Source organism: Chaetodon trifascialis, chromosome 19, assembly GCF_039877785.1.
Source record: "Chaetodon trifascialis isolate fChaTrf1 chromosome 19, fChaTrf1.hap1, whole genome shotgun sequence".
NCBI lineage: Eukaryota > Metazoa > Chordata > Actinopteri > Chaetodontiformes > Chaetodontidae > Chaetodon > Chaetodon trifascialis.
Genome location: NC_092074.1, coordinates 6,500,021 through 6,522,143, shown reverse-complemented (window position 1 = coordinate 6,522,143; position 22,123 = coordinate 6,500,021). Strand labels below are relative to the sequence as shown.

Below are 22,123 nucleotides of genomic sequence, written 5' to 3'. Positions count from 1 at the left end.
GGGGGATTTGCCTGTGCTAAAACTCATCAGGATATATTTGTCTCTTCTTCAGTAATTCAAGTCTCAAAGCACTCTGTTCCTCTAACATCCAATTTCTGTACCGTGTTGTGCTGATCTGCAGATGTTTTCTGGACATAAAATGAGCAGAGATGAAGGATTTAGGCCATTGTTTCTTCTGATGTCTGATGCAGGTTATTACTCAGGGCAGATTGAAGAGTGAGTGCAGTAGGATTCAGTGAAGGTAAAGAAAACGCACCACAATTATCATGATTGTCCGACTCCTACCTCACCAATCTGCCAAAGGTAATCAATCTACAGTCGTTCTCTTCTCTGTTTATGTAATACTAACAATGCAGCGCACATTTTCACTATTTCCCTTGTAATCCGGTGTAAGGTTTATCATCTTAACACCCATCATATGACCGCTTCATCTGCTGTTACATAACCGCTGACACACAGCCAGCAGCCAGTGTGCCACATCTGCCACAAGATGGCAGCCTCCGTCACACGCTGAGGCGAATAAATAAATAACTAAACAAGACATGAAGGAGCATGGGCCATATTTTGCAATGAGGGGAAGCAGAAAAATCCCCGGATCGGACCGTAAACAAGGAGCATGAGCTGAGAGTGAGAGGCGGACGGATGAGAGACAGGGCTGCGTGGATCCAGCTGCGGGCGGAGGAGGAAAAGCACCGCGTTTCACGGCGATCAGCGGCTGAGACACCATCCAGCGGTGAGTGCATCCTTCCAGCGCGAGCCCCGGGCTGCGTGCTCCGGGTGGCTGTGTGACATTAACTTGGATGCAGTGAAAGGTTTGGGTGTTTGTCTGCCTCTTTAGAAGGAACTAGGTTTCATGTGGATGTCGCAGGAAAATAGGATGTACGGACGTTACAGGAATATTATTGTGGTAAAAGCAGAGAAATCCGCAATTAACTCGACAGCCTGCTTCAGACGCGCCATGACTGCTGTTTGTTTGTTTGTTTGTTTTTAGACAGTTAATGTCAATATGCATGGTTTTAAAAAAAAGCGACATGAAAATGGATTTAGGCAAAAAATATTAGGTTTAATTTAGCGCGAGGTTTCGTGGTGCGTACCCGTCAGCGGCACGCGCCCCCGATGCACATGTTCACGTTGCTTAGCGCGCACACGTGCACGCTCACGCACACACGCGCCACCCACTCGTGCGACATTTTTTGAGAGAAATGAATGGAAGCCAGTGGACAGTGAGCTCAGTGTGTGTGACAGCGGCTGGAGTTCAGTGTTTAATAAAGAAAGAAAACATGATGGACGAGCAGGTTTTAAAGGGATAGTCAGCAGCGTATCAGGGCCACTGTAGGTTAGAAAATAAAATAAATTAAAGTAATACAGTGCCAGAGGTGGAGGCTGGTATTTTGTAGGAAAAAAAACTCTGACTACAGTCGGAACTTTACAAGAAAAAGAAAGTTGGATATTCTCTTGTAAATCACAAATGTAGAGAAAATATTGTAAAAGATTATTTTTAAAGGAACCACATCAATTGGCTTTGCAAGGCTGCATCAACCCGATACACCACAGACACCCTGTGTTCTGCCTCATCAGCTTGTACAGGAACTACAACACAATGGACAGATGCAAAGATATCACTGGGTCCATCTACCGGCAAATTCCTCAAAGTCCGGATGCTCATGACATTATGATGATTCTGGGCACGAAACACAGCGAGCAGCAGCATCTGTGGTGAGATGAGGTTGATCCAACCATGCAAAGTGAGGCGTGCTTCATTAGAAAATGTTTTCTTCTCCTAAATTCACAACTGTCTACAAAAAATGTATTTTTTCTGACCCAAAGTGGCCATTATATGCTGTCATACAGGTCTCACATCTGTACTGTACATACGAGGCTCAGGCTAGCTGTTTCCCCGTTTCCAGTCTTTATGCTAAGCTAAGCTAAGCTAAGCTAAGCTAAGCTAAGCCAACAATCTCCTGGCTCAGACATATGAGTAGCATCTTCTCACCTAACTCTTGGCAAGAAAACAAATGAGCATGTTTCCTAAAATATCCAGCTAGCCCATCTCTGCATGCCTCTCTAATTGCCTGCCACAGAGGAATTGAGACCACTGGATACTTGAAAGTCAGAAAAAAAATCCATCAAGACCAGAATCAGGAAATGAGATATGGACAAAATTGCGAATTTGGAGATATCCACAAAAATTAGTGAAAAATTATTGACTAATAGTTGAAAAGAGTCCCTTACTGTGTTTATTCCTAACCTTGCCAGAACAACAAGGTACTGTCCATCAAAGACGAGGGAAAGGTGTGATGTGACACCTGTGGTGCGTCTGCAGGCCAAAACAGTGTCTACATTGAACTCAAATTTTTAGTCAGGAGGCCACAGTCGCATTTGTTGTGTAAATAGAAGCAGAGGAAAGAAGAGTGCAATAAGGCCTTCAATGTTACCGCATGAATAGAGTTAGCATCAATAACTAACCATGCTGGAGGAGCGTTTGGAGCAATTCACAGGAAAAACCTCACAAACCGAAAGCTGTCGTCCTGCGTTTGCATAAAATGCACACAGATATTCACCTTTAGCCCTCCCTGCATCGTTCTTAATTTCACGCTACACATCCTGCGAGTCAGCCTCTGCTCCCAGCGTTTGTTCTTCATGTCACATTCCATGTTGCAGAATTCACAGCGTTCATGTGACGGCTAACATGCTGTGAGGACACGTAGTATCACACGGCTTTCATGCCCGCAGACCGCTCAGGCTGAAAATGTAGGTTTCGTGAGGCGGAAATACGTTTCTCTACAGCATGTCAGCCAATGCCTGTTCTCCTTCTGCCAACAGAGAGGGAGCCGTGGTTCTCGCAAGCTTATAGTGGAGCTTGTGTATAAAATTGCATCAGTGCTGCGTACATTTGTGATGCAATTCCCACGGGGGAGGCTAACACACATGGATGCAGGTGTTAAGCGTGAAAACAGGGATCTGTCTCTGAAACCCACGGAGTAAGGGAAACGCCTTGACAATGCTGTGTTTGGTTTCTCTCCGTAATGATCAACAGCTGCAGGTACACCCTTGTGAACTTGCTGTGATATGATGTTAGCCAAGAAAATAAATATTTACCCTGTCAGACCATCAGCTAAAGGCCTGCAAATGTAGACTTTCACCTTCAGATTCTACTCTGCTTCATGCAATAATAATATATGATGAGGTGTTTTGCACGTTGTAGACGGCGAGTCCTGTGGTACACATACATCAGACTGTTAGCCCAGTGTGACACATTTCATCTTGGAGGAAAACTTATATTTATATTAATGAAGGAGGAAGGAAGGGTTGATGTTACAGTAATCTGTCAAATGTAATTTAATGGTTAACCGTTCAGTCAATAAAAGGACGTTCCCATCATCCTCAGCTGCACTTTGCGATTCCTGATAATTAGCAAATATTAGCATGTTGACACACAAAACAAAAAGTAAACAGTGAAGGTGATGAATGCCAGCATGTTAAAATTACATGTGTTCATATTAGCATGCTGACATTTGCATTTAGCTCAAATCACTGCTTGCACAGCCTCACAGAGCTGTTAGCGTAGCTGTAGACTCTGTTGCTAAGCACAGTTCTACATCTTCGCAGCCCAATTAACGTAAATCACACTCACAAATACAAGTCACAATATATCCACCTTTTCAGTTAAACACTGAAATACTTTGTACGAAATAAAATGTTGACCCTCACTGGCGCAAGAATGGCTTGTTGTAACAGTGTGCTGTCTGTCCGCACTGTAACACACTCACTGCTCATTATTCTACTCCACAGACTACTATGATGTGATTGAGAATGGAGCACTCTGCCATGCCTCAGTGGGCAGTCATGCTTTAGACACAAAGGCGACACTTTCAGTCAGTGACATAACTGCCATTTCACCAGCAATGCATTCAGCTCTCTTTTCTTTCACGGTTTACAGTATGTGTCCTCTCCTTCCCAGAACAAATTGCATGCATGAGACATGTTGTGTGCTTTTTTTTAAAAAAAAACTTTCTATTTTTTGACAGCGTCCTGGGGACAAGCAAAGGAGGCTGCACTGAATTCTGAGTGTAAGATAGAAAGAAGAAAAATCTCAATAAACCACATAAAGGACTGCGGAAAGGTCTGTAAATGAGAACATCATCGTCTACAGCCCAGCCTTTATAGACTGTGGTGGACATTTCAAATCTCCCTGACCACCCAGGAGAGGCAGCGGAGGATTAAATCACATGCTCCATCAAGAGTGATCACAAACCTGATCTGCAGACCTCATTCTCCGCTCCTTGAGACACCCTTGAATCCTTTCTGGGAGCTTAGAGCAACGCAAACTTCCCCCAGTAATTTGCTTATCTCAGTCAAAGGAAGTGCTCTGATAAAAGTCAGGAACAACTAATGCTTTTCCATTGAGGGCTGGAATAAAAGAGACCTGGCCACGGCCCACTGGAGGGTCCCAGAGGAGCTTTTTGGGGAACATCGACTTGGAGGGGAAGATTGCTGCAGCGACGGAGGTGATGGGGAACAAGAACACCACCCTGCCGAAAGGTCCTGACAGCGGGACGACACATAAAGAGGAAGGGGTGTGCATCGACAGTGCCACAGGTTACATGCTTTTCTCCAGCTTACTTTGATCTAACATATGTCTGTGTTGTGCTTTTTGTGTGTATACCTCAGGAAGTGCTGCTTTTTCTGCAGCATCAGCTAATGTGGATTGTAATGATACAATAACATACACTACTCACAACATCTTACTCATTAAAATGCCACTGAAAGATAGTTTATCATGTTTAAATGACCCTGTTTTTTAATTTCATAGCACAGCAGAGATAAACTGCATAAGAATAACACACATTATTCTGCAGAAGACTGCTGATTGAAAGCTTTTCAGCACAACTCCAAGCTTTCCCACAAACTGCTGTGGTGCACCGGAAAAAACAGAGATTAAGATGATCAGGATGATACTAAGCTGTAAGGAAGCCACGGCCAATACTCTTGGATATCTGCAATGTACTACACAGCTGGAGCCGTGTTACATAAGGGTTGCACTATACAGTTACAGCTAATAGTGACTAATTGTCACAGTCATGGCTGCAGGCGAGGGGCTGACAGGCCGTCACTGATGGCAACCTGCTGAGGTAATAGCCTGTTTGTCAGCTAGCTTTAGCATCTGCCACGTCTTCTGGGGCTGCCATGACACACACACACACACACACACACACACACACACACACACGCACGCACACACGCACACACACACACACACACACACACACACACACACACACACACACACTGTGTCACTGGCTGTCAGTGTCTTTGTATCAGCCCTGTTCACTGGTTACCATGAAGTTTTAGAACTGATTTTAAGATTTCACTGATAAACTTCAAAGCAGTTCATGGTTTAGCTCCCAGTTATATTGCTGAACTGCTGCTCCTCTTTGAGCCAGATCTTCCTAAGTCGCGACTCAGGACTAAAGGTGATCAGGCTTTGGCAGTCAGAGCCCCTCAGCTCTGGAACTCCCTCCCTGAAGATCTGAGGCTGCAGAATCATTATTATTATCATCTTGTATTATTATTGGATCATTGCCTCCTGAAATGTTTTAATCCTGGCTCAGCCATGGAAAGCACTTTTTGTTTAAAAAATGTAGTATTAATAAAGTTTATTATTATTATTATTATTATTATTACAAGGAAGTGAAAGAACTCATTTCCCTAAAAGCCAAACTACTCCCTCAAAGCTAAGGCAGAGAGATGTAGCTGGTTTTAATAAAATGGCAACATTACCATAATGATGCTGAAACATCTCAAATATTAGGTCTATTTCATTCTAGTGTTTGTTTGTGTTGTGCGTTTCTAGGAAGTGTCTCTGGAGATGGACTGGCGGGCCCTAGCCCAGAGCTGTTGGCCTCCCTGCAGTCCCTCAGAGAAAACAGTGACTACACACTGCTGCCACACTCCCTGCACCAGGTGTGTGTGTGTGTGTGTGTGTGTGTGTGTTTGCGTCTCCACAGATATAGCTTGGTTCAGTCTCTGCGTTTAAATGAAAAGGACAATGGAAGTGGTTTCGTGTTGTGGGTGCAAAACTTTGTAGACCACAGTTTCCTAACAAGATTAATTTGAATCAGCAAGTCAGGAGTTTGAGAAGCTTATAGTTTACTTTGCTGCTCTGCCAACTGCAGTAATCACGGAACAAAGGCGAAATAGCTTTGCCTCAAATACTAAGAAAAGCAAATTTTCGTTTGATCACTCTTACGGTAACAAATCATAGAACTGCTTTTGTCAGATTTATCTTTTTTTAACAAATACACTCCAGTTGCAAGGAATTTGGTGTGAGTGATGCTATAATGTTCAGCATGTGGGCCCACTTTGAGCAGAAACATGGTCAGTGTCGTCCATCCTCGGTTAGACATGACAGTCCATGTTTGGTCATATCTGCTAGCCTCTGCTATTCTGGTGTACCAAATGTTTCATGGCCTGAATTCATTTGTTAAATGCTAAACATAGCCCGGAGAACAAGTCAGGAAGCTGAAGACAAAAGAACATGTTTGCACGTGTGCCTCTGATGGGAGGTTTGTGATTAATGCAGGATAGAGCTACAGGTGCAGACATCATCAATTAAGTAAGGGAATGCAAGAAGGTCACTGAATTACCAGGGAAATGATATCTATGTAAGAAGCAGGTTTCTGCTAACATGGATGGATTACTGAGCCGGCCTGCAGGGCACTGATGCAGGGGGTCAGGGGGCCCCTAAGCCAGAGCTTCAGTTTGAGGTGACAGCTACTAAGATTTCCCTTTGGAACGTCAGAGGGCTCAGTAAGGGGTGTCCTATTAATGTCTTCTTTACTCTTGACCACAATCCAAATCTTGTAATATTGGATATTTTCTGATTAAATGATGCACTGATCCAATTGTCTGATCCAATCTGATCCATCTCATCCAATATTTATTTTCATTATACTGAGGCTACAGGAAGTCTACATTTAAATTAATAAAGCTATTTCAATATGTCTGACAGCAGAATAATTAAATAATAATTAAAGGCTTCCTTTCATTCAGGTTCCTTTGATGGCCTCTTAAAATATTCTCTATAGTGTGCAATGATTTAGACTTGTAATTAATTTGACAAATGTTAAAAAAGAAGTGCGACGGGGGACCCTTCACATGTCTGTGGTCAAGTCAAGGGCCCTCATCACCTCATCTGTCCATGGCCACTATGTGAACTAAGGGAAATGTTTTTTCAGAAACATACAGGGCGTCATTCTCACTGAGCCTGAAGGCAACGTTTTTTGTCTCCTGTTAAGCAGACACTGGCGAACAATACAGGCCAGTGAGAAGATACAGGTGTACAGCACAAAGTTAGGGTCAGAGGTCATTGTGAGCAGAGAGGAAACTAATGAGAGCTGATCAGCTGATTCGTCAAATGACAGAAAATCAACATTTGTTTCAGTTATTTTTCCAGCCAAAACATTTGTTGGCTCTTGATGTGTATGGTATTTAATGTGTTGGGACTTTGTACCAATCAAACAAGTAATCTAGATCAGTCACATTCCTCTGCGGGGAATTACAAAGGGCATGTTTCACAATTTGTGATATATTACAACCCACATTGTTTTGACTAGAAAACCTAGAAAAGAGATTAATTGATAATAAAAATAATCATTAGCTGCAGCCCTAAAACCACCTGATATAATGGAAATACAGAACATGTGAGGAGGTGAAACTTCACCTTCTGTATTTAGTAAATCATACAGCCGCCTGGTTGTGGAGAAGAAGGTGGAACACTGATGGGAAAAAGCCCACAGAGACACTTTAATCCACACCATGAGTGCTTGCATGTGACTTCATATCTGACCGGGTGTCTGCATGGCTCTGCTTCTTGGTATGACGTGTCACATGATCTTCATCTTAGAAGGAATTTCTTTAATTTAAAACAAAAACATCTACATGTGGCTGAACGGCCTAATTAGTGTCCAACAAATCATTTTCAGAGAACAGCAGTGCACTTTAAGGTCACCTTGTTTCGCTGATGCTGCATGGGTGAAAAGCAAAGCTTCACACTGAAATGCCATCACATGACTTGTTTCAAGGTGATTTTAAGTCAGAGTTACACATATAATGTACAGTTCTGTATATTGCACAAGTACAAATGAACTTGTGTGTGTGAATAAGCGCGCTGTAACTCCTGTTCATTCAGTTATCCTTTTTTTCAGATTGCAGAGGCTTACTCGCTCAAAGAGGATTGTATCCTTTTGAAGTATGAATTGTGACATTTGTCAGTCACTAGTATTTTCAATCTGAGTCATGACTGAGTGAGACAGGAACGTGTGATGCTACATCAACTCACAATAACTAACGATGGAGTCAGTTTTTCTGTCTCACTTGGTTGAAAACAGGGTTCACCTTTGGTCATCAAGCAAGACAGATTCAGGGCTTTACATATTCTTCTATTAGAGACCTGTGCCGTGTAGGGACAAAAGTATTATTCACTAACAATGACTGCACCAATAAGATACAAATTTAGAATAGTTAATTACGTATTATGGATGGAGGAGAGCCGAGATGATGAAGGAGGGATGCGTAAGGGTTTGGAGGGAGCAAACTGGGATCAGGATTGAGAGATGAAGGGATGGGGGGATGGAGATATGAGGGTACAGGGATGAAGGGGTAAGAGTAAGAAGGGTGAGGGATGTAGGGATGAAGAGAGAAATCTTGTTGTGAACGGATGGATGGAGTGCAATGGAAGACCAGTGTCAGCTGCCAGCAGGGAGACAGGAGTTGAGGGTGAAGGACAGGGAAGACTGGAGGGGGAACCTGTTTCTTCAAATGCCATCAGACTTCCAGGTTTGTACCCCAAAGGAACTTCAAGTGGAAATCTGCACATGGATGTTTCTGAGGTCCTTCAGATCATTGTGGATGTGAGGTATGATGGGGAACACCAGCCATGATGTGGTCGGGGATTCCCTGTCTAGAAGCAGTAGAGGCGGCTTCAATGCAGAATGAATGTCCAGAGTACTGTTCAGGGTGTGTTCTGGATGTGGATAACATTTGGCAAAAGTGGTGGCGAAACCAGAAGTGTGTGGCGTAGAAAGCCTATGAAATGGGACAGATAACCTGAGCGGAGAGTAGCGATGGAGTCGGCAAAGAGGTCTGAAGTCAGGGGCAAGTGTTTTGGCGCAAGGCCTGGTTCAGCCTGGGGGGTGACCTTTGATTAACATGCTGATGAGAGAGTGGGACAAGGCTGGATATGGAGCATGAACAACTAATGACAATAACAGAGTGAATGACAATTACACATGAGGCTAGGGACTGTATTGACTGCAGTGTCATAAAACTGACCCAGCCAATGTAAAAACTCTAAAAATAACTGCAGTAGTTAACTGTAGCTAAGCAGACATGTTTGGATTGAAAGTCTCAGTTGGTGTCTTTAATGAGCGATGCGACCAGACCAGTGGGCCATCCAGTTCCTACAGCTGGAGAAGCTCTACCACGAACGTCTGCTGTCCAACCTTGGTGCCCTGCAGGAGAGCTGGGGTATGCACGCGCCTGTTTCTTCCTTCTGCACAATATTTCTAGTGATCAAAAACCTAAATGTAATTCTGTGCAGTACTGACAGAAATGGTGGGAATGTGGATTTATTTTGCGTGCACTCGTCCTCCACATGTGTTCCCAGAGAGCCAGTGGAGAGAGAAGAAAGTCGCTGAGAGCACTCTCCCCGCCCCGACCGATGGTATCGATCAGAAACATATCGAGACCCTGAGCCAGATCTGTCGGACACACCTCAGGTATGCATTAACACGTCAACACACAGCACACGTTCAGTAAAGGCAAGTTTCCCACAACTCAGCACGTATACACTGAGGAAACTTCCACCATGAACAGCTCAGCCTCCCAGCCTGATTCCTCTCATGCCCTTTCCTCCTATTACCTGCATCACTGTCAGACAGAAACCTTTTAGTGCCCATTTAGCTTTGCTGTAATTGACCCCTATCTTCATCTCCCGTGTGGATACACTGGACGATGATACGCCGAAGAAACAGACACACATGGGACTCAGTGGGAAAATCAATGTTCATGACAGGGCAGAAACATTTCCTGCAAGGTAGTGATTTCCACCAGACCCAGACAAATACCCCAGGTCTGCATGCCAGACGCTGTTGTGTTCCACCTGTCCTGTGACTGACTTGGTATGTTACTGCAGCCCAGAGTTATTCAGTGCAGGCAAATTAGATTTTTGAGAACAGATGCCAACTACTGCCAGAAAGGCCTGAAGAATGTTTTTAATTTGCAAAAACAAAACAGAAATCAACACTGGTTTGATTGATATTCCCTTGAGTGCACACACACAAAAACATGATTAAGGAAAATGAATCAAAACGTGGATAGAGCGTGTTTTTGCATATGAACCACACAGACATTAACCATGTCTGATCTTTGTCTGCCTCCGCTTACTTCTCTCTGTTCTCTTTCTCCTGCTGTCTGCCTGGTCTTCCTCCACCTTCTCTTTACTTCGTCTCTGTGTTCCTCTTCTTGGCATCACTTAGACCATCCAACAGTGTGGAACAGGTAAGACACGTGAAACTTCCCTCTCTATATTGATCCATGCTCGGTTTTATATGATAATAATTCCTCCTCCATGACACATTGTTATCAGCTATGTTTGATTCAACAGAAAACGCTGAATGCAACACTGACTGACCTTCAGGGCTTGAACAAGACGCTGCAGTCCTGTCATCATAAAGGTAAACACTGTAACCATCTACAGCCTCTGCATGCCAATATGCTCACAATGCCAATGCTAACATACTGATGTTAAACAGGTACGATATGTTCACCGTCTTAGTTAAGTGTGTTAGCATGCTAACATTTGTTAATAAGCATGAGATGTGAAGTACACTTGAGGCTGAAGGGATGCATAGTAAGCATTGAAAAGTTTAAAAAAATTTCAGATATGCTACACTGATGTTTATGGGCTTAATGAACAAATGAATGAATCATCGTTATTTACGTCGCGCTCTCTACAGCTGAACTATCTGTAAGACGCATTGCAAACACACTGAAGCTACAGGCCTATGTCATACCGGGAAAACGCAGGCCATGCCTCGGCCTCACGCTGTGATTTTACAGTTTAAAATGTTCTAGAAAGCTATTGTATTTTTTTGCCTTTGAGCAATTGTGCAAACTAATGTCAGAGGTCCCAGATCATGTTGTAAAAATGAAAAATGATGTAATGAAACTTATGTCATCATTTTTCCATGTCATAATTATTTATATATTATATTCATGGTTTAGATTTTTGGTTTTCCTTCCACTGAGTGATTTTCTCCTGTTTGTGTGGAGCAAATTCAGTGTTCATTCTTATTCATTTAATGATCGGGTAGGCAAACATTAAAATATGCAATAATTAAGATCAGTGTGTATGATTGAATAGTGGCATTGCAATGTGCCAAAAGCAGCCAAATTTAGGCTTTTATGGCCAGAATCATGTGGAAAGTCTAAATGTCTGGTTTAGTGCAGATATTTTTTTCATAAATGGAAGCGCTGGACAGGATCAATTTTGACTTGATGGCAAAGTCAGTAGGAATCATCCTTTCAGGGCTATGAGTGTCTGTGTAGAATTTCATGTCCTTCCATCCAATCGCTTTTGAGATATTTCAGCTGGACCAAGTGACATTGTGATCTGTAGAGCAATGCCACTCACATGGCTAAAATCTATTAATTGCAACACTGTCACTTAATGTGCATTTTCATCCATTTCCAGCCTTCATGTTCCTTACGACACATCCTCACTCACTCATAGACTGTGGCCTCTATATTAATATACAGTAAGTTCAGATAGAGTAAGACCTGAGTAATAATTCATAATCAATAACCAAAGTCCTTTGTCTCTTTCACATTCTAGTCAACAGTCCTGAAGCAACACACCAGGAGGAAGAAGAAGAGCAAAGCATGCAGAGCTCAGAATCAGATCTTCCCTCAACACAGACAGACCATCAGGAGGAAGGTGAGGAGGAGGAAGGAGGAGAGGAAGAGATGTATGAGGAAGGACAGGAAGTGGACGAGGAGGAGGAGCCGTGTGAGGAGACCCCAGAGGAGGAGGAGGTGAAGGTGGAGTGGCCGACAGGAGTCCCCCAGGCTTCAGACAAGGACCTGGCCAAGCTGTCCCACACAGAGGGGGTAGGAATACACTGTGTGTGTGCTGCTCTGCTGTCTGGAGGTGACAGAGGAGGTGAAACAGATTGGCAGGCAGTGTGATTTAGGTAAAAGATGAATGCATAAAGGTGAGCTATTGTGATGAATAGAGGAAGGGTATAAATATTTCTTCCCATCATGTATCTCTCTCTTTATCTTTGTCTGCTTTCCTTCCTGCCTTCTGTCCTCTCTCCTCACCATTCATGTATCATCTCCCGCATGCATCGATCCTTCCTTCCTTCCTTCCTTCCTTCCTTCCTTCCTTCCTTCCTTCCTTCCTTCCTTCCTTCCTTCCTTCCTTCCTTCCTTTCCCTGGTCCTCTGCTGTTTGTACTATCTGTTAGACTTAAAGAAAGACTGTACTTGCTTTGCTCTCTGGCCCACAGTTCTTTGTCTTTGCTGGGACACTCCCGAATTAGTGATCTCTGCAGTCCCTTGGTGAGATCATCGGCAACTTCTCTATGTTCAGAAACCTCCACCCATCTTCACTGGCGTGGCCTGACACTTGGGATGTTTTCGCTGCCAAAGGGGCTAGATTACTGGTGGGGCCCGAGCCAACATCGTGTCCTGGCTCAAACACCGAGCAGTAAGGGCCTGGTTCTTCGTAGAGGTGGATGTGAAATCAGAGCTTGTCCAAACAGGCAGTACAGGCCGAAGGCCTCATTGACGGGGTCAGGACTGTGGCTGTTATGTAACCCAGTGGAAGTTTAAATGGGTGTGTATGGGTTGGACTCCTTTGAGTCACATTTCATGAGGTTTTTGGAGTTTTTATTTTTTACCAAGCAAGTTTACATTTTTCTACTTTTTCTTTTTCAGTCATTTTTTACAGAATCGTCTATAAACAACAAGTTCAGAAAATTAATAGCAGTAATGCCCATTGCTGGAATATCTGAATGCTAGGTGGCCAGATTAGCTAGAAAACGAAACACGATAAACAAACCTCTGTTCAATTTAAATGGGTAACCTTTAATGTTGAAAAAAATTTGGTACAAGTTGCTGGACTGTAGTGATATTTATTCAAAATATCTGCAAGATATCCATATGTGTGTGGTCAAGGCCTCGTTCCACAGAGCCCTGAGGCCCGCCACCACCACTGCACAGTTTGCTTGTTTATTCGGAGTTTATTAATACTGAACGTGATGCATGTCCGTCATATCAACAGTGCATGTCCTTGGGTCCTTAACAATATACCCGCCAAGTGTGAAGTAGATTGGATGATCGACTAGGTTGAACTTTGGGCTCAGACGGCGTGCTGGGCTGCTTGTGCTGCTTGACTTGATGCAGTGAAAAAGCATGACACGAGCCACTGGAAATAACGGCTGTCAGAGCAGAGCGGCTGTCAGAGCAGAGCGGTGCCATTGTTGCATTGTGTCTGAAAGGGCATAAGACTGAATTTCATATTTCTAAGTGCTTTAAAAGGCAGCTGGACTTGCTTGATTTCAAAGCACTAAGAAATACCATGACCTGGATGAATGAGAATCTACACAAACATGAATTTCATACATGAATTTTCAAACTTTTTCCATTTTTTTCTCTTTATTAAATCGCCTCTGTACAGACTTGATGGAATGTGATGACCACTGCAGTATTCAGCACGCTGTCGACCCACTGACCTCAGTAAATAACTGGCCTGTAAATGATGGCAGCAGATGAGGCCGGCAGCTTGAGAAATGACTCCGCTTCAGTGCTCAGCGTATGACCACGCAGTGTGTTGTTGCTTCTGTTCTGTGGTTTGTTTATGATCATGATCAGGTCAAAAGGTTTCATTATGGTGCTGGTGTTTTAAGGTCTGATAGAAATGACGCTTCTTCCTCACAGTGCAGTGTAACTGCAGTTTAAACATCCTTAATGCAGTGCATACAATGTAAGAAATCTGACTGTAACTTTGGTCTCTCTGCATATTGAGCTACTCATCATGATTTCCTATTGAAACACTTTATTGTGCCTCTGTGTTGTTGCACCTATTCTCCTGCAGCTCTGTGTTTACTTGTCTCAGCCAAGCTTCTGTGGCTCAGCTCCAGTTCCTCTTAAATGCTGCTGGTTGTCTGTTGATTAATACGTAACATTCAGCAGGTTTCACATTAGTCTGCAGATGGAGCCTGTTCACTCCCTGCCACTCATTATGTATTTCTTTCTTTCATTGTCCTTATTTAAACTGAGGTGTTCAGCTGAGCTATTAGTTGTGGCATGTGACAAAGACGACTTACTGTTGGATATGCTTGTTCTTCAATGACTTACAGTGAAATTATGGTTTATTAGAACTTGGACATCACTGAAAACAGGTTCAACAGAGTAACTCTCAATATGGATTTTACAGAAACTCCCATTTTAGTCAGATTTGTTTGAAGACGTCTGTTGTAAACATTTGTGACATTTTACAGATCAACACCCTCATTCAACTTTGACCCTCCATGCTTGCCATAGTTGTGTGCACTGAATTTTCCCGTGCAATGAGGGATTATTACTGACATAGCAGGTTTGCACACTGTCGGTTTATCTCAGAACTGTCTGTGTAAATCATATCCAAATGTTTGACTGTTTGTGCCTTGTTGGACCTATTTTTAGATATTAGTTTGGCAGTCTCAGTGATCACTTTGGTAAGTACAGTGTTCTCATAACCAAATTACCAAATCTCAACCAAACAAATAAATAAATAAATCATAGTTTTCCTTCAATCTACTTAGCATAGACCCTGCAGACCTACCGTAAGACATTGGGCTGATTTAAGCACCAGTTCAGGTTCTGGGTAAAGTGACCCCTAAAACCTGGTCCTTAAAACAAGAGGACATAAAGCATTAGTGATCTTTTCTCTTGTGTCTGTGTCTCTCTCAGAGCTCCTCGCCTGATGGTCTGGTCTCCATTCTGAAGAGAAGGAGAGCATCTCTGGACGGATTGCCTCCCCCAAGCAACGTTACTAAACAGACCTCCAAACGTAAAGTTCGCTTCAGTGAGCCAGAGGACGGCATTGAGCAAGGTACGCTTCACCTCATCTACAGTGCGAACATTTCTATGAGCACGTGGAGGACACATGCTACAGACAAACTGTCAAAAAGCGTGTCACATTTGTCCAATTCCTCTCTGTAGATGAGGTGGGTGGAGACTCCTGCCTGATCCTGCTGCTGCTGTGTCTGGTTACCGTTGTGATCAGCATAGGTGGGACCGCCCTCTACTGCACCCTGGTGGACACTTACTCCAACATTTGCACCGACTTCACTCAGAACATCGACTTCTACGTCACGAACGTACGGAGGTTCTTTGAAGGGCTCAGACACTGGCTGCCCCTCCGGACTTAGACTGTCATCTGCAGTCCAGATGTTTGTACTGTAATGGACGACGCGGAGTACAACAGAGACAGAGGACGAGAGACAGTGACTTGAGTCTGCAGTTTGGAGTCAGCGTGACAGGCATTAATCTGATGCTGCCTTCCAGACTGTTTAAAGCTTCGGTTTCTTCTGCACTGACTCGAGCTTCAGTCCTTTGTGGATTTGAGCTTTCAGTCCAAGATTCAGGCCTCACTGCTGGAAGCTTGCAGCAACACCCGACAGGAAAAACTGTCATGATCCTCAAGCATGCATGTTGCAAGAGTTTACAGCTCTTGTTTACTACTGTTTGTATGGATGCAGATACCACATTATAAGGCGCTCAACTCTCCACAATATTTATATTTTAACAGAAATAGTAGTTTATCTGTGTACTTGTGTTTCCCTCACATGTGTAGCAGTTGTAGCTGTGTGTGTATTTCTCCTTCTGGTGGTTTTATTTTGACTTATTCAGACAGAAGCTGTCATCACACTATTAGGATTTTATGTGTGTGTTGTGTTTTTTGGATGATTAATGGTTCAAATGAGGATTTGTTTCCTCTTTAAATTCGTGTGACCATTATCTTTTCCTCTGTTGATTGATCTCTGTTGAATGAATATCCTGTAGGGCTGTACACTTATGTCACAAGTTTTATACAGCCCGACGACAGAGATTTATATTATTTTGAAAAACCCCTGATTCCAGATACAGATGAGCCTTTCCAGCCTTTACTACAAGATCCTTGTGTTTACCTCAGTACAAGTGGTTATTCTTAACATTCCTCTCACCATCTGAATATGACCAGAAGCATTGTACTGTGTGTGATACTGGTAAATGTACAGCGTGGTCTATTAAAAGCAAAGCACAGCATCATAAAGCAGTCTGCATGAAGGATGTTGTTTGCATACAAATACATCAAAAGTATCTTGTCACAGACTGCAAACATCCCCATCAAAATAAAATACAAAATATTGCTCTTTCATTAAAATACAAGTCATTTGTAATTTGAGAATACAAAATGCATTGTATATAATATAATGATATTTCCAAATTTAGGCAATTAGTAGCCTAAACGGGGGTCTGACCACAACCCCGCACAGTGAAAAGCTGAGCTCTGCTAACTTCCCGCATCATTGATTTGAAGAGGCCATGGGGTCATGATGTCTTGGTGGTGGGAGGCTGTGAGTTTAGGTTGCATGCTGGGTCAGTCAAAGCCACCACAGATGTAGTGAACAGCCAGAGTTAGGCCGCAGTGATGCAGTAGTTCTCTCAGATAACAGTAAGACTGTTCAGCAGAGGCCTTTTTCACGTGCAGCAATAAGTGCAGTGGAGGAAGTAAACTTTTTTAACTTAATGACATACTTTTATTTGAGGGGAAATTTGCACCAAACACCAAAGTAGAGTCTTTCCTCAAGCTTGCTGGACCTGACAGGACATGTCACAGGATTCAAATTTAGCCAAAGACTGTGATTCGGCTAATTTCTGACCAGTTGTTTTCTGTAGTTCAAACCTGGGGATAAAAATGCATCTTGTTTGCTAATAAAATGATATATTAAATAATGCATTTTGACTGGTTCAAAGAGACAAATACAAGCTCTTAAAGTATTTTGCTACAAATTCCATCTTAGTTTTTCCTGCCTGACAAAATACCTTAAATTTGAAAGGCTACCCTTCTCGCTTTATGTGTAGAATCAAGCCGACTGTATGAAAACATTAGTCGACCACCTTATAACACAATGCATTTCAGTGTCATCATCATGGTTATCTATATGAAATGCAGTGATTTAACAGCCGCTGCACAAACTCAGGCACTTACCCTCTATTTATACATTATGTGCTCAGTGTTTTCATGTTCACCTTTCAGTGTGCGACCAAATAATCCTGATCTCCATCTGGATTTATGATCATATCTAGGCTCCTTGTGCAGAGAGCAAACAGCTACGGAAATACAGGTGGTTTAAAAACAAAAAACGTAGATGGAGTACATCATCACTGACAACAACACTCGTTTTATATCTTTCTTGAATGCATCTTTCTATAAATGTTCCATCTGGTGTTCGGCACGATCCTGAGCCTTCTTTTATCTGCGCTGGGATTTTAATGCCCAGTGTGCAGCGGCCGTGCTGTCTTTGTATCATTTCGACTGAAGGCAGAGCTTTTTCCTGTCTGGCACAAGCACACAAGTTCTTTCAACTGCCTTGTGTTGATGTTTTCACTGATTTCAACAGATTTTTCTCTCCCTCTGAACTCCCAATGTTTGAAAAGTGATGAATGTTACTTCTGTATTGTCACTGTGGATACTGCATTATGCAATCTGCCTTCATATGTTTCAGTGTCTATGTTTAGATGTGTCCACAAGGGAATACATAATATACTGAGGAACACTTGCCAGTTTGTTTTCTTTTCAAGGCTTGTTCTAATTCAAGGGTAGGCAACCTCGGCCTCCGAGGGACTGTTTGATCCAGCCAGCGAGGCTGCTCATAAAAGCATAAAGCAACTCAGAAACACAAAAAAGTGCTCCAGACAGCCATTACTTTTTTCAGTGATAAAAGGAAATAGCATAAAATAGTAGCGCAGCGATGAAGGCCAACCTTGAGTGTCATTGCAGCTCAAAACATGCTAAACTGGAAGAGATGCGAGGACAAATGCGCTTTGACAAAAGACAACACAAAATCATTGAGCTTCAAAGCAGAGACATGCTTCTGAGAGCAGCTCTGCTCAAGACTGACTGACCCAAACCTGAAACATGAGCTGCGATTAGCATCATCATCATCATCCTCACTGCCATATGACATCAGATGCCTCTGAGAGAGAAGCAGTTCCAGCCATCGCAGATGTTATTGTGATATATGTGTTTAATCATTTAGCATGGTCCTTGAAGAATGTAATACAAACTGGAATGGTTCTCCACCCCATCCTAACTTGAATTATTTCTTGGCTTCTCACCTTTAAATGGAAGGTGTCCTAATGGATAACCATTAAGATTTACTTTTAATTATTTATATGAACACTCCTGAGGTTTGTCACACTGGACATAGACTTTGGTTTTAGTTCTTTCTGTTTTTATGTTGAACGAGTCTTTCCTTGTGTGTCTTTGTTGATTTTACTTCCTGTTTTCTTTTTTCCACTTTTCCATGTCACCTGTGTTTTATCCCTTAATTAATCCCTTGTGTATTTGCTTGTTTTACTACGTTTTTCTGGTGTCTCTGTGTTATTCCCCAGGTTCCATCTTTGCTTCTAGTGAACTCTGGTTACCTTCTGGATTCCTCCTTGTTGTTTCGTTTGACTATTTTCATTTGGACTATTCTTTGATAGATTTTACCTGAACCCCCCAGCTGCTTTTGCTTATGTTGTCGTTCCCTGCCTGCTTCTGCACCACCTTCAGTGAGTTTATTAAAGTTGTCTTTTGTTAATTTCTTCTGTCCTGTGTGTCCTCTGTCTGCATTTGGGTCTGCTTTGAGCTGAGAATAAAACTGGCACTGCCAGTGTAATACTTAAATGTCGCCACCAGATGCCAATGCGCAGGGCGGAAACACCCACCGCTTTATCTGGTTATGTTCACCCTTTCTCTGCTGCAGTCCTAATGCAAGGTGAACACCACACATATAGAAACGTGAATACCTCATTGGCTGCTGCTGTATGTCACAGCTATATGCATCTGTGTCTCTGCCATAGAGCAGTCAAGATCCACTAGTAAACAAATACAGTGTGTACTGATCAGTTTTCACAACAAATTCTCCAACTCCAACTCTTTCCTGCTCTCTTAAAGAGCAAATGCTTTCCTGCCTGCGCTCCACCTTGCTTAAATTGTTTTGCAATATCCTTCCTTTTCTGTTTCGAAAACTGGATTCTCAATATTTATTAATCATTGGGACTTCAATTTGCAATGACACAGGGGGCTACCATGATATATATATTTTTTATCACTTCTGTTACTTATCCAATCCTGAGCGAGAATGAAATACAAACAGCACAAGCCTCTTTGCTGTGTCAGTGACTGGAAACCTGGGGTCAGGATGGAGACAACATGACAACATGTGTGCAGACCCCCACCAAGCCTCTGATGACACCTAGCCCCCAGCTGAAGAGGAACCTGCAGACCATTGTCAGAGAGAAACAGGCAGCGATGCAGCGGGCAGGTAAGACAGCTGCTGGACCTCCAGAAGGTGACCCTCCAGGGAAGCTCTTTAAACAACTCATTTGAATTCAGATTTTATTCTGACTTTATTGACAGACTGTAATAGGATTTATTTGATCTGATCTTTGACTTGATCGCTTTGTTTCAAGTGATATCTTTGGATCTGATCTCACTGTATTTGAATGAATTTGATCTGCTTTGATTTGATACGGGTGTTTGGCTGTGCGTTGATATGAAACGTGGCCTTGCGGCTGTACTTGTGACTCTGGTCAGGGTGCCTGTCAGGGTGCCTCCACCAGTGGAGTCAGCAGTGACAAGGACTGCCGGGCAGGGGTCCACATGGGGGAGAAATGGGAGAGATTTAGTAATTACAGTTGTAGTAGCTTCACAGCCTCGTCGATGCAAGAGGAAAGAAAGTCTGGCGACAAACTGAGGTGAGTAAAGTTAATCCTCTAGACTTATTTCAGCATCTCTGGTGCTTGGACTGTTAAAAAGCGCTGCTGAATGAAGAAGCAGGTATTGTATCTCCACATAATCTTTTTGATGGCTGTCAATGCACATGGACAGCAGAATGGCCAGCAGGCAAGGGGCAGAACTGGCAGACCCATCTGTTGGGACTGAGAGTCAGAAACTGAGTCACTGATACTGCAGATGGCTGCATGAAAGGTCATGACTTCATCAGAGTATATCTGCCTGGACAGAATGCTGCAGTAAACACATCCAGGACTGACGACCAGGGTTTAGAAATGAGAAAAAAAAAGAAAGAAAGAAAGAAAGAAAGAAAGAAAGAAAGAAAGAAAGAAAGAAAGAAAGAAAGAAAGAAAGAAAGAAAGAAAGAAAGAAAATTTTGTGATTGTTTTAGTCTTTAATGTGTTAATGTGTGTTAACCTGTTCTAGTACACACACACACACACACACACACACACACACACACACACACACACACATTCAGTATGCCCAGACCACGCTAATAGCCAGTGTTGCCTCGAGAGTGACAGTTTGTTTTCATGGGAACAGAAAAAGGCAAGATGTAGCCTACCCTCGCTGATATGAGAGGGGTGGACAAAATAACAGAAACAGCTCTGAGTAAGTAATGCAGTACAATTCAACAGCACCACAAAGTGCAGCCTCCAAAATGAGAAAAACAGAACATTTTAATGTTATATCTAATATTTTATAGCATTAGACGACATCATTTGAATACTGAGAATGAAAGTGTTCACATCCATGCCAAGTGAGCAGTGACGTTCCCCTATTTTGGCCGTGGGACAGTGATTCTAAACATGCAGTTAAAGCAACCAAAAAGATGCTTCTGGTCAAAGAGTGGATGCTCTTTGTGTTGATGTTTTCACTGATTTCAACAGGTTTTCTCTCTCCTTCTGAACTCCCCATGTTTGGAAATTGATGCATGTTACTTCCGTGTTGTCACAGAGGATGCTGCATCACGCATGGTGTTGAGGGTTTTCATGCTGATCAGAAATTTCCCAAATGTAATTCTTGAATTTTCCCACCAGATGTCAATGTACAGTTCACAGTGACCCACCACTTTATCTTGCAAAGTTCATCCTCATACTGCTGCAGTCATAGTGCGTGGTGAATACAGAGATTATCATCTGGTTCGCAAGACTATTTGAGGAACATACTGAGTCCAATTTGTCTGGTGGATTTGGTTTATGCTATGTTGCCACTTACAATAAATGGCAGAATAACTCTGCTGCTGGCAGAGAGAATAAGCAGATTAATAGAGCAGCACTGCGACAGAAATACTAACAAATTAATGAAAAGCTGAAACTTTTAGATCAAGGACAAGAAAATGAGTAGAAATTAATATCTGAACTCAGTCACAATAGTGGCCATTATCTCCCGGGTTAAACTTACCAGATCGATTGAGGAACAGAGTGGTAGAATCCAATATGCTAGGTTTGTGAACAACAAATGAGTGCTGATAACTGCAACCAGCAAACATCAGCAAGGAAAGATCCTCAGAATGTTGTCACTTACAGGGTCAAGTATAAGGGCTCATATCAGTGGGGCAAAGGTAAAGGTGAGAGGACTTATCTCAGGAGTCCCATGTCCAGATGTTAAAAATGAGACTCAAGGAGGCAAAGTAATTGATGCCACATGGCTTAAGAATGAAAGGGATCGCTCACTGAAGGAATTCCTACTGATTGTAGTTCAGTTCAAAGTGCAGCAATTGTGACAGGATGGCCTTGGCCGCCCTGGCCCCACCATGGTGTCACCTCAGGCCATTCGCAGCTGATTTTCCTGGTTTGGGCCAGTCAGTTTTGGGCAATACTGGGTCTTGGTTGAAGTCAATATTAAATTATCAAAATTCTGGGGGAAAGGCAAATTGTGGATGACAAATGACTCAACAGTGGCAACAACATTGGGATTATGCAATAAAAAGGAGACATTTAAATTCAATCTGACAAAGAGTGCGTATATGAAGAGGAAAGAGCAAGTCGTATTAAACAGGCTGAGAATTGGGCACAGCAACTTT

At 42.7% G+C, this 22,123-nt stretch overlaps 1 protein-coding gene across 1 annotated transcript; it reads left to right on the top strand.

Annotated features, from left to right (window-relative positions):
• The first annotated feature begins 717 nt into the window (after nucleotides 1–717).
• cnstb (consortin, connexin sorting protein b) lies at nucleotides 718–16,362 on the top strand. The gene is made up of 11 exons (XM_070987713.1): nucleotides 718–733; nucleotides 4,029–4,599; nucleotides 5,855–5,964; nucleotides 8,208–8,238; nucleotides 9,442–9,528; nucleotides 9,668–9,779; nucleotides 10,539–10,560; nucleotides 10,667–10,736; nucleotides 11,897–12,171; nucleotides 15,018–15,159; nucleotides 15,270–16,362. The coding sequence occupies exons 2-11, from the start codon at nucleotides 4,512–4,514 to the stop codon at nucleotides 15,476–15,478; spliced, it is 1,146 nt and encodes a 381-aa protein (XP_070843814.1). The 5' UTR covers nucleotides 718–733; nucleotides 4,029–4,511; the 3' UTR covers nucleotides 15,479–16,362.
• The last annotated feature ends 5,761 nt before the right edge of the window (nucleotides 16,363–22,123 follow it).

Bases quoted from the DNA above. Each gene is read 5' to 3' on its own strand.
- cnstb (XM_070987713.1), top strand. From the start codon at position 4,512: ATGGGGAACAAGAACACCACCCTGCCGAAAGGTCCTGACAGCGGGACG. The intron at 8,239-9,441 runs GTATCCTTTTGA...CGATGCGACCAG, and splicing joins TTACTCGCTCAAAGAGGATT to ACCAGTGGGCCATCCAGTTC. The intron at 12,172-15,017 runs GTAGGAATACAC...TGTCTCTCTCAG, and splicing joins AGCTGTCCCACACAGAGGGG to AGCTCCTCGCCTGATGGTCT.